The sequence below is a fragment of the Theropithecus gelada genome, chromosome 10, assembly GCF_003255815.1.
Source record: "Theropithecus gelada isolate Dixy chromosome 10, Tgel_1.0, whole genome shotgun sequence".
In the NCBI taxonomy this organism is placed as follows: domain Eukaryota; kingdom Metazoa; phylum Chordata; class Mammalia; order Primates; family Cercopithecidae; genus Theropithecus; species Theropithecus gelada.
Window position 1 is genome coordinate 8364134 of NC_037678.1, and position 12713 is coordinate 8376846.

The 12713-nt window shown below is 52.8% G+C and overlaps 1 protein-coding gene across 1 annotated transcript; it reads left to right on the forward strand.

Moving 5' to 3' along the window:
* Positions 1-2375: 2375 nt before the first annotated feature.
* On the forward strand, positions 2376-7594 carry LOC112632624 (cytochrome P450 2D17-like). Its single transcript, XM_025398410.1, is given in 9 exon segments — positions 2376-2639; positions 4255-4426; positions 4967-5119; positions 5208-5368; positions 5815-5991; positions 6182-6323; positions 6528-6715; positions 7171-7312; positions 7416-7594. Coding segments are annotated over 9 exon segments (1494 nt in total). The 5' UTR covers positions 2376-2459.
* Positions 7595-12713: the final 5119 nt, after the last annotated feature.

Here is a 12713-nt window from a genome sequence, read left to right on the forward strand (position 1 = left end):
ACATCCACAAACTCAGCCACACATCGAAGATACTTGGAAAAAAAAAGTATAACAACTAAAAATACAAATAAGAGCAGTACAGTATAGCAACTATTTACGTAGTATTTACACTGTATTAGGTATTATAAATAATCTAGAGATGATTTAAAGTATACAGGAGCATATACATAGGTATACTATGCAATTTTACATAAGGAACTTGAGCATCCTTGGATTTCGGTATTTACCGGGGATCCAGGCACCAATCCCCTCCAGGATACCCAGAGATAACTATTCCACTGCCCATAATCCCACCCCCTTGCAGCTGTGGAAACTCAGAGGTGCTGCTCTGAGGGCAGACCCTGCCACTCAGCACTCGGGGATGAGTCAGATCCAACAGAAACCTGTCCCATGGGAGGAGCTGGGAATTGGAGGGTCCCTCCCAGTGGCATTGCTGTGCCTGGCAGGGGGAAGGGCAAGAACAAGTGAAATGCTCAACTTTACTACCCTTCCAGTGCAGTCCCTTCCTGGCTCTGCGTCAGCTGGCATTGCAGCGTCCTAACTAGTCTCTAGAATTCTCACAATGATGTTTTGGTTCCTATAGCTTTGTTAACCCTGAGCTCTCCAGGAGAATGAGCCCGGAGTTGCCTAGTCTACCACTTGCTGATGTATTCTCACACCATCTCACTTGGCAATGTCCAGAGGGCCTGCCAGGGCACAGTGCACTTTTCACCGTGGCACAAGCAGTCCCAGTGTTGAGGGAAGGCAGGTTGGATCTGTTCCCTAAAAATAATCCCAGAAACTTCTATACCGACCATTAATAGAATGTAATGTCCAAACAGTATAGAGTAGTAGCTCAGCATACACTTTAGACGTGGACTCTAACACCGCTCTGTGACTTGAACCTTGTTATGTAATCTCTGAACCTCGGTCTCTGCCTTGGGGACCATAAAACCACCTCCTTAGGGGGCTGTGGGAGGATTAATGAGCTGGAGCACACACAGTCTGACCAGCAGTTTCTGGCACATAAGTGCCCTATCAATGGAAGCCACAGGTGCACAATGATTGGAAAAGGCCATAGGCATCATTATCGAAGGTTTTCCTCATGCTGCTGTATCTTGAATTACAGGCCTCTGGCTGGTAAAGAGGGCACTCGGAAGGACACTGCCTACGTTGCAGGCATGCCTGTCCCTGCCATTCATACCCCCATCATGATGACTGCTTGAGCGGGGGGTCTGACACCTCAAAAGGCCAAGAGTGCATACAGGTAATGTATACAGGGCCACCAGTCCCTGCACCTTGATTCTCTCACAGTCCGAGGTAGAAGGGTGCTGCCACATAGGACAGGAACATTCATTCAGTTGAGGCCAATTTGGGAGGCCACAAGCCAGATCTGAGAAGTCCCCAGATGGACATGGGTATTGCTCTCTTTGTCAGCTGAGTGGCCTCAAAACTTCTGTTGGGCCAGGTGGCTCATGCCTCTAATCCCAACACTTTGGGAGACCAACGCAGGAGGATCACTTGAAGCCAGGAGTTCAAGACCAGAGTGGGCAACATAGTGAGAACCCATCTCAACAAAAAAATTAGCCAAGCATAATGGTGTGCACCTGTAGTTCCAGCTACTTGGGAGGCGAAAATAGGAGGATCTCTTGACTGAGCACAGGAGTTTGAGGCTGCAGTGAGCTTTGATCACACCATTGCACTCCAGCGTGGGCAACAGAGCAAGCCCCTGTCTCTCAAAAAAACTTTTTAATTTTTTTTTTTTTTTAATTTTAAATAAACTGTTCTCCCTGCCTTTTGTTCCCCAGATCCAGTCTTCATCCAGACCTGAAAAGACCTAGGCTCCAGCTGCCGGCCTCCTGCTGCCCCTCAGGCCACCTGCACAGGAAATTCCAGGGGTGGCTTTTTCCCACTGCCAGTGCTGTGGCCTACAGTGCTAGGCAGCCCCTCAGTCAGCTAGACAAAGTTCTCCATGAATCCTTCCCAGAAAGTCCTGTTCCAGCCTGGGGCGGAGTCCCCATGACCCTCCTGGTACCGCTGGCTTCTCATGTCAGCTATGTTACCTTCCTGCTCCTCAAGGTCGTGATTACGGTGGGGCATTGGTCCACTCACAGCCTTCCCGCCATGCTCCCAGTACACAGCTCAGCACCCAGTACAACCCATATCGCCAGCTTGGGTGGAGCTCATGCCAGGTCACTTCTCACCCATCACCCTAACCTGGGTAGGCACCAAGAGCAAGCAGCAGGGGCAAGGACCTCTGGAGCAGCCCCTACCCACCCTGGCCTAACCCTGCACCCACTGGCAGCACAGTCAACACAGCAGGTTGGCTCACAGCAGAGGGCAAAGGCCATGATCAGTTTCCTTTATAAGGGAATGATCGTGCACTTCATGTGCTGAGAGTGTCCTGCCTGGTCCTCTGTGGCTGGTGCGGTGGGGGAGCCAGGTGTGTCCAGAGGAGCCCAGGGGGCAGTGAGGCAGCTATGGAGCTAGATGCACTGGTGCCCCTGGCCGTGACAGTGGCCATCTTCCTGCTCCTGGTGGACCTGATGCACCGGCGCCAACGCTGGGCTGCACGCTACCCGCCAGGTCCCCTGCCACTGCCGGGGCTGGGCAACCTGCTGCATGTGGACTTCAAGAACACACCATACTGCTTCGACCAGGTGAGGGAGGAGGTCCTGGAGGGTGGCAGAGGTCCTGAGGATCCCCCACCAGCAGCAAACATGGTGGGTAGAGCCACAGTCTGGACCAGAAGCCAGGCTGAGAAGGGGAAGCAGATTTGAGGGACTTCCTGGGGGAGGGCATTTATGCATGGCATGAAAGATGAGATTTTCCAAAGGCCAAGAAAAAGTGGGGCAAGGGCCTGGAGGTGGGGCTGGACTTGGCAATGGGCGTGCAATCCCATTGGGCAGCATATGTTATGGAGTACAAAGTCCCTTCTGCTGACACCAGAAGGAAAGGCCCTGGGAATGGAAGACAAGTGAGGGTCCTATGTGCCGTTTAAATCAGGAAATCAGGCTGCGCGTGGTGCCTCACACCTGTAATCCCAGCACTTAGGGAAGCCAAGGTGGATGGATCACCTGAGGTCAGGAGTTCCAGACAAGTCTGGCCAACATGGCGAAACCCCGTCTCTACTAAACATACAAAAAATTAGCTGGGGCCGGGCGCGGTGGCTCAAGCCTGTAATCCCAGCACTTTGGGAGGCCGAGACGGGCGGATCACGAGGTCAGGAGATCGAGACCATCCTGGCCGACACGGTGAAACCCCGTCTCTACTAAAAAATACAGAAAACTAGCCGGGCGAGGTGGCGGGCGCCTGTAGTCCCAGCTACTTGGGAGGCTGAGGCAGGAGAATGGCGTGAACCCGGGAGGCGGAGCTTGCAGTGAGCTGAGATCCGGCCACTGCACTCCAGCCTGGGCGGCAAAGCGAGACTCCGTCTCAAAAGAAAAAAAAAAAAAAAAGTAGCTGGGCACAGTGGTACATGCCTTTAATCCCAGCTACTCGGGAGGCTAAGGCAGAATTGCTTGAACCTAGGAGGCAGAGGTTGTAGTGAGCGGAGATTGTGCCATTGCACTGCAACCTGGGTGACAGAGCCAGACAATGTCTAAATAAAGGAATAAGTAAGAAATCAACGGCTGGGCACGGTGGCTCACACCTGTAATCCCAGCATCTTGGGAGACTGAGGCGGGGGAATCACAAGGTCAGGAGTTCGAGACCAGCCTGGCCAACATGGTGAAACCTGTCTCTACTAAAAATACAAAAATTAGCCGGGTGCGGTGGCGGGCACCTGTAATCCCAGCTACTCGGGAGACTGAGGCAGGAAAATTGCTTGAACCCGGGAGGTGGAGGTTGCAGTGAGCCAAGATCACACCATTGCACTCCAACCTGGGTGATAGAGCCAGACATGGTCTAAAGAAATGAATAAGTTAGAAATTGAGGATGAAGGGATATAGTGACCAGGTTCAAACCTTTTGCACTGTGGGTCTTCAGGCCTCACTGCTTACCGGCATGGACCATCAGCTGTAAAATGGGATGCTAACTGGGGCCTACTGGCAATTTCGGTGACTCTTGCAAAGTCATAGCTGGGTGACGCATTCAAACTGAGTTCCTCCATCGTAGAAGGTGTGACCCCCACGCCCCAGGATCAGGAGGCCGGGTCTCCCCCTTGCACCTGCTCACTCCTGGTAGCCCCGGGGGTCGCCCAAGGCTCACTTGGGACTAGGACCTGCAGTCTGGGGGGACCCTGGCTTGACAGAGGCCCTGACCCTCCCTCTACAGCTGCGGCGCCGCTTCGGGGACGTGTTCAGCCTGCAGCTGGCCTGGACGCTGGTGGTCGTGCTCAATGGGCTGGCGGCCGTGCGCGAGGCGCTGGTGACCTGCGGCGAGGACACTGCCGACCGCCCGCCTGTGCCCATCTACCAGGTCCTGGGCATCAGGCCACGCTCCCAAGGCAAGCGGCGGTGGGGTACAGACACCTCGTTTCCGTGGGCCCTGAGTGGGCGGTGACCGTAGCCCAAGCTGGGCCGAGAGGGCGCGGGGTCGTGGAGTTGGGACACAGAAAAAGGCCAGAGAGTGGGTTGGGGACAGCGGACCGGGAAACCACTTCCACTGGGGAGGTGCGAGTGTGTGGGCGGGAGGAGGCGGGGCTTGTGGTGAGTGGGTGGGGCAACTGCACAGACCTGCCAGGATCCTGGTTAAGAGCAGCCCGAGCCTTTCCCAACTGAAAGCCGGTGCCCCAGCTGTGCTGCGGGCTCAATATGGGCAGGGCGGGGCGGGCCGGATCTTCCCTGAGTGGAAAGGCAGTCAGGGTCGGAAGAGCCAAGGTGGGGCCAAGACCCAAGCAAGGTAGGTGAGCAAAGAGCAGGCCCGGTGCCCTGCTGGATGCAGCAAGGGACCACGGAAGACCAGGAAAACCACAGGGTTGTAGTGGGCGGTGGAGGGCGGGGCCAAGGCCTTCATGGCCACGCCCACGTGTCCATCCCACCCCCAGGGGTGTTCCTGGCGCGCTATGGCCCCACGTGGCGCGAGCAGAGGCGCTTCTCCGTGTCTACCTTGCGCAACTTGGGCCTGGGCAAGAAGTCGCTGGAGCAGTGGGTGACCGAGGAGGCCGCCTGCCTCTGTGCCGCCTTCGCCGACCAAGCCGGTGGGCGATGGGCAGAGGGGCACAAGGCGGGAACTGGGAAGGTGGGGGACGGGGAAAGCGACCCCTGACCCGCATCTCCCGCCCCCAGGATGCCCCTTTCGCCCCAATGGCCTCCTGGACAAAGCTGCGAGCAACGTAATTGCCTCCCTCACCTGCGGGTGCCGCTTTGAGTACGACGACCCTCGCTTTCTCAGGCTGCTGAACCTAGCACAGGAGGGATTGAAGGAGGAGTCGGGCTTCCTGCGTGAGGTGCGGAGCCAGGGACCGCAGGGTCTCTGCAGGGCGAGCTCCTGAGAGGTGCCTGGGCTGCAGCAGGGCCTCAGAGGAGTGGGTTTGCATAGAAGGGTTTGGGAAAGGACATTCCAGGAGAGCTCACTGCTAGAGGAAGGGCCTGGAGGAGGAGGGGAAATCTCAGACACCGTGAGGGGAGAGGTGTGCCTGGGTCAGGGGACACCAAGAAAGGCCAAGGACCCTGTGCCTCCTGTCCACATTAGAGATTTTTATTTTAGATTTCTCCTCTGGCAGCCCAAGGCAAGGAGAGAGGGTGGAGGCTGGTACTTGAGGAGGAACTTGGGGAGGTCAGTGGTGGAGACAGGCCGGCCCTGGGTCTCCCTGGAGACAGCTGGGGCCTGAGACTGGTCCAGGTGAACGCAGAGCACAGGAGAGATTGAGACCCTGTTCTGTGTCTGGTGTAGGTGCTGAATGCTGTCCCCCTCCTCCTGCGCATCCCAGCGCTGGCTGGCAAGGTCCTACGCTCCCAAAAGGCTTTCCTGACCCAGCTAGATGAGCTGCTGACCGAGCACAGGATGACCTGGGATCCAGCCCAGCCACCCTGAGACCTGACTGAGGCCTTCCTGGCAGAGATGGAGAAGGTGAGAGCGGCTGCCATGGTGGGGACCAAGGGTGGTGGGTTGAGCTCCTGGGAGGAATGAGGAGTGGCCAGGCAAAAGGTGGGGCCTCTGGATTACCTGGTGAGTGGCACCTGGGCTGACAGGTGCAGAATGGGAGGACGTTTGGGGGCTTTCCCGCTCTGTCCCTGAGTACCCTCTCGGCCCTGCTCAGGCCAAGAGGAACCCCGAGAGCAGCTTCAATGAGGAGAACCTGCGCATGGTGGTGGCTGACCTGTTCTTTGCTGGGATGGTGACCACCTCGACCACACTGGCCTGGGGCCTCCTGCTCATGATCCTGCACCCGGATGTGCAGCGTGAGTCCAGCTGGGGCCAAGTGCAGGGGGCAAGGGAGGAAGGGTACAGGCGGGAGCCCCTGAGCTTAGCTAGGACACCCAGGGCTCCCAGCACAGGCTTGACCAGTCTCCTGTAAGCCTGACCTCCTCCAACACAGGAGGCAGGAGAGGGTCAGGACTGGTCCCCTGAGTGCTGACCCATTGTGGGTTTGCATGTCTGTCCAGGCCGTGTCCAACAGGAGATCGACAACGTGATAGGGCAGGTGCGGCGACCAGAGATGCGTGACCAGGCTCGCATGCCCTATACCACTGCCGTGATTCATGAGGTGCAGCGCTTTGGGGATATTGTTCCCCTGAATATGCCCCACATGACATCCCGTGACATCGAAGTGCAGGGCTTCCTCATCCCTAAGGTAGGCCTGGAGCCCTCCTCACCCCAGCTCAGCACCAGCCCCTGGTGGTAGCCCCAGCATGGCCACTGCCAGGTGGGCCCACTCTGGGAACCCTGGCCACCCAGTCCTCAATGCCACCACATCAACTGTCCCAGCCTGGGTGTGGGGTGCAGAGTATAGGCAGGGCTGGCCTGTCCATCTAGAGCCCCAGTCTAGTAGGGAAGACAGATCAGGACCTGCCAGAATATTGGAGGACCCCAGTGCCTGTAGGGAGAGGGGGAAGCGTGGGCGCCCCGGGAGGTGTGACTGCGCCCTGCCATGGGGTCAGAGAGGGTGCTCAGGAGCTTCTCGGGTGCCGGACTAGTTGACAGAGTCCAGCTGTGTGCCAGGCAGTGTGTGTCCCCCGTGCATTTGGTGGCAGGGGTCCCAGCATCCTAGAGCCCAGTCCCCACTCTCACCCTGCATCTCCTGCCCAGGGGACAACGCTCTTCACCAACCTGTCATCGGTGCTGAAGGATGAGGCCATCTGGGAGAAGCCCTTCCGCTTCCACCCCGAACACTTTCTGGATGCTCAGGGCCACTTTGTGAAGCCAGAGGCCTTCCTGCCTTTCTCAGCAGGTGCCTGTGGGGAGCCCAGCTCCCTGCCTGCTTCCATGGAGTCTTGCAGGGGTATTGCCTGGAAGCCAGGCTCACTGACACCCTTCCCCTCCCCTCCCCACAGGCCGCCGTGCATGCCTCGGGGAGCCCCTGGCCCGCATGGAGCTCTTCCTCTTCTTCACCTGCCTGCTGCAGCGCTTCAGCTTCTCGGTGCCCGCCGGACAGCCCCGGCCCAGCCACTCTCATGTCGTTGGCTTTCTGGTGACCCCTTCCCCCTACGAGCTTTGTGCTGTGCCCCGCTAGAGTTGGGCATCAAGCCCCCCGAACTTGCTCCTCAGCTGGGACCCTGTTGTACAGAAAATGAATCTAGTGGCTCCCACTTGGTTTCTGAATCCATTCTGGGCCCCTGCCAAGGTCCTGGTTGTGTTGAGTCACCTGCCTGATGTCAGCGCTCACCCCTCACCTGTCACCCTGTCACCTCATTCTTTTTTTTTTTTTTGAGATGGAGTCTGCTCTGTCACCCAGGCTGGAGTGCAGTGGTGCAGTCTCAGCTCATTGCAACCTCCACCTCCCGAGTTCAAGCAATTCTCGTGCATCAACTTCCCGAGTAGCTGGGATTACAGGCACCCGTTACCACCCCCGGCTAATTTTTGTCTTTTTAGTAGTGATGGGTTTTGCCATGTTGGCCAGTCTGGTTTCAAACTCCTGACTTCAGGCGACCCACCACCCTCAGCCTCCCAAAGTGCTGGGATTACAGGTGTGAGCCACCGAGACTGGCCTCACCTCATTCATTCTTACCTGGACACTTGACTTTACTTGAGATACAGGCATAGTGATTCTCAGCAGGTGACAGCCTACCCCCACGTCACGCCCAGAGACCCATCACTGGCTGCCTGGCTTGGCAACAAAGTCCATGCATATGTCTTGGCTGGGTGGATATGAATAGGTATATGCCAGGAATCAGCCCATTCCCTGGCTAGGGTGGGAGACTGTGTTGTGGTCCCCCAGACCACCCTCAGGTTCGGTGATTTGCTAGGTCTCACAGACCTAGAAAAGCTGTTATCCTTCCTGTTACAGTTTATTACAGAGAAGGGTACAGATTAAAGTCAGCAAAGATGAAAGGCACAGGGGCCACAGTCCAGAATAACCAGGCTGAGGCTGCAGCTGTCTTTCCTGGTGGACTCCTACAGGCAGTGCTTAATTCTCCCCCAACAGCAAGTGACGTAGAGAGCACTGCCAGCCATGGAAGCTCACCTGAGCCTTGGTGTCCAGGGTGTTTGTTGGGACACAAAAACCTAGGCTTGAGCCCCCCAACATGGCTGACCTCAGTTACTCAGTCTCTAGCCCCTCCTGAAGTCAGATGGATACAGGCCAAGGGCCCCACCCCCGGTCACATTGTTGGCATAAACTATGTTGTATGATCCAAGGCCCCAGCTATGTACAAAGGCACTATTTCAGGCAGGACATTCCAAGGCCTTAGCAGATACCTCCCAACAGCCTGTCAAGAGTCAGTTTGGACTCTTGGTCCAATGGTTTGCATTGTGCAAGGAATGACTTCCCCCGTTTTTACTACACAGGCCACCCCTCTTCGCTCTAACAGCAAAATGATACTAGTTTAAGCATCTGTGTGTGTGTGTGTGTTTTGTTTTTTTGTTTGTTTTCTTGAGACAGGGTCTTGCTCTGTCACCGAGGCTGGAGTGCAGTGATGCCATCAGGGCTTACTGCAGCCTTGACTTCCTGGGTTCAAGCAATCCTCCCATCTCAGCCTCCCTAGTAGCTGGAACTGCAGGCACATGCCACCATGCTCTGCTAATTTTTTATTTTTTGTAGAAACGGGGTTTTCACCATGTTGGCCAGACTGGTCTCAAACTCCTGATCTCAGGTCATCTGGCTGCCTCAGCCTCCCAGAGTGCTGGGATTACAGGTGTGAGCTACTGTGCCCAGCCAAATTTCCTTCCTAATTTCTTCCTTGAACCACTGGTCATTCCAGAGCATATTGTTTAATTTTCACGTGTTTGTATAGTTCCCAGAATTCCTCTTGTTGATTTCTACTTTTATTCTGTTGTGGTCAGAGAAGATGCTTGATATTATTTTAACTTTTTTAATGTTTTAAGACTTGCTTTGTGACCTAACATATGATGTATCCTTGAGAATGATCCATGTGCTGAGGAGAAGAACGGGTATTCTGCTGACTTTGGACAAAGTGTTCTGTAAATATCTAGTAGGTCCATTTGTTCTGTAGTGCAGATTAAGTCTAATGTTTTCTTGCTGGGCTTTCATCTGGGATGTCCGGCCAATGCTGAATGTGGGGTGTTGAAGTCCCTAGCTATTATTGCATTAAGGTCTATCTCTTTAGCTCTAATAACATTTGCTTTATGTGCTCCAGTGTTGTGTGCATATATATTTACAATTGTTATATTCTGTTGCTGGATGACTTTCTTTGTCTCCTCTTGCAGTTTTTGTTTGTTTTATTTTGCTTGTGAGAGGGAGTCTCACTCTGTCACCCAGGCTGGAGTGCAGTGGCACAATCTCGGCTCACTGCAAGCTCCGCCTCCCAGGTTCAAGCCATTCTCCCACCTCAGCCTCCCGAGTAGCTGGAACTACAGGCACACGCCACCACGCCCAGCTAATTTTTTGTATTTTTAGTAGAGATGGGGTTTCACCATATTAGCCAGGATGGTCTCGATCTCCTGACCCCGTGATCCACCCACCTCAGCCTCCCAAAGTGCTGGGATTATAGGCGTGAGCCACCATGCCCAGCCTCTTCTTACAGTTTTTGTCTTAAAATCTATTTTGTCTAAGTATTGCTACTCCTGCTCTTTCTTGTTTTTCATTGGCGTGGAGTATCTTTTTCTATCCCTTTATTTTCAGTCTATGTGTATCTTTTTTTTTTTTTTTTGAGATGGAGTCTTGCTCTGTCGCCCAGGCTGGAGTACAGTGGCGTGATCTCAGCTCACTGCAAGCTCTGCCTCCTTGGTTCAAGCCATTCTCCTGCCTCAGCCTCCCGAGTAGCTGGGACTACAGGTGCACGCCACCATGCCCAGCTAATTTTTTGTATTTTTCATAGAGATGGGGTTTCACCGTGTTAGCCAGGATGGTCTTGATCTCCTGACCTTGTGATCTGCCCACTTCAGTCTCCCATAGTGCTGAGATTACAGGCGTGAGCCACTGTGCCCAGCCTATGTGTATCTTTATAGGTGAAGTGTGTGTCTTCTAGGCAACAAAGCATTGGGCCTTGCTTTTTCTTTTTTTTTTTTTTTTTTTTTTTGAGACGGAGTCTCGCTCTGTCGCCCGGGCTGGAGTGCAGTGGCCGGATCTCAGCTCACTGCAAGCTCCGCCTCCCGGGTTCACGCCATTCTCCGGCCTCAGCCTCCTGAGTAGCTGGGACTACAGACGCCCGCCACCTCGCCCGGCTAGTTTTTTGTATTTCTTAATAGAGACGGGGTTTCACCATGTTAGCCAGGATGGTCTCGATCTCCTGACCTCGTGATCCGCCCGTCTCGGCCTCCCAAAGTGCTGGGATTACAGGCTTGAGCCACCGCGCCCGGCCGGGCCTTGCTTTTTCATCCATTCAGCTACTCTGTATCTTTATATTGGAGAGTTTAGTCCATTTACATTCAATGTTATTATTGCTAAGCAGGGACTTACTCCTGCTGTTTTGTTATTTGTTTTCTCACTGTTTTGTGGTCTTCTTTTTTTTTTCCCCCTTCTTGTCTTTTAATGAAGGCGATTTTCTCGGGTGGTATGATTTAATTCCTTGCTTTCTTGTGTGTGTGTATCCATTGCGTGTTTTTTCTTTTTGAGACACAGTCTCACGTACTGTGTGCTTTTTGATTTGAGGTTGCCATGAGGCTTGCAAATATTATCTTATAACTCATTATTTTAAACTGATGACAACTTAACTCTGATTGCACAAACAAACATAAAGCAAAAAAAAAAACTAATAAAAACTCTACACTTGAACTTCATCCCGGCGCTTTTTAACTTTTTGTTGTTTCTCTTTGTCTTTTTTTGTTTTTGAGATAAAGTCTTGCTCTATTGCCCAGCCTGGAGTGCAGTGACACGATCTTGGGTCACTTTAACCTCCACCTCCCAGGTTCAAGCCATTCTCCTGCCTCAGCCTCCTGGGTAGCAGGCGCCCACCACCATGCCCGGCTAAATTTTTTGTATTTTTAATAGAGATGGGGTTTCACCATGTTGGCCAGGCTTGTCTCGAACTCCTGCCCTCAGGTGATCCACCTACCTTGGCCTCCCAAAGTGCTGGGATTACCTGCGTGAGCCACCGGGTCCAGCCTCTTTATGTCTTACTGTATTGTTTATGTCTTGAAAAGTACTTATTATTTTTGATTGGTTCATCATTTAGTCTTTCTAATTAAAATAAGAGTAGTTTACACACCACAGTTACAGTATTATAATACTCTGTTTTTCTGTGTGCTTACTATTACCAGTGAGTTTTGTACCTTTAGATGATTTCTTCTTGGTCATTCACATCCTTTTTTTTCAGATTGAAAAACTCCCTTTAGCATTTCTTGTGGGATAGGTCTGGCGTTGATGAAATCTCGCAGCTTTTGTTTGTCTAGGAGGGTCTTTATTTCTCCTTCCTGTTGGAAGGACATTTTTGCCAGATATGCTTTTCTAGGGTAAAAGTTTTTTTTCCTTCAGCACTTTAAATATGTCATGCCACTGTCCCCTGGCCTGTAAGGTTTCCACTGGAAAGGTGACTACCCCATGTCATGTATTGGAGCTCCATTGCATGTTATTTGCTTCTTTTCTCTTGCTGCTTTTAGGTTCCTTTCTTTATCCTTGACCTTTGGGAGTTTAATTATCAGATGCCTTGAGGTCATCTTCTTCTTTGGGTTAAATCTGCTTGGTGTTCTATAAACTTCTTGTACCTGAAAGTTGATATCTTTCTCTAGGTTTGGGATGTTCTCTGTTATTATCCTTTTGAATAAACTTTCTACCCCTATGTCTTTCTATTTTTTTTTTCTTTTTTTTTTTTTTTAGATGGAGTCTCACTTTGTCACCCAGGTTGGAGTGCAGTGGTGCAATCTTGGCTTACTACAACCTCTGCCTCCTGGGTTCAAGCAGTTCCCTGCCTCAGCCTCCTGAGTAGCGGGGATTACAGGACCCTGCCATGACGCCCAGCTAATTTTCATATTTTTAGTAGAGATGGGGTTTCACCATCTTGGCCAGGCTGGTCTCAATCTCCTGACCTTGTGATCCACCCGCCTCGGCCTCCCAACATGCTGGGATTACAGGTGTGAGCCACTGCACCTGGGCCCCTCTGTCTTTCTCTACCTCCTCTTTAAGGCCAATAACTCGTAGATTTGCCCTATGCTTTAATAACTTTAATTATGATTTAGTAATAGATTTGCCCATAGATTTAAAACTCTGATGAATTCTTCAGTATGTCAGTTGCATT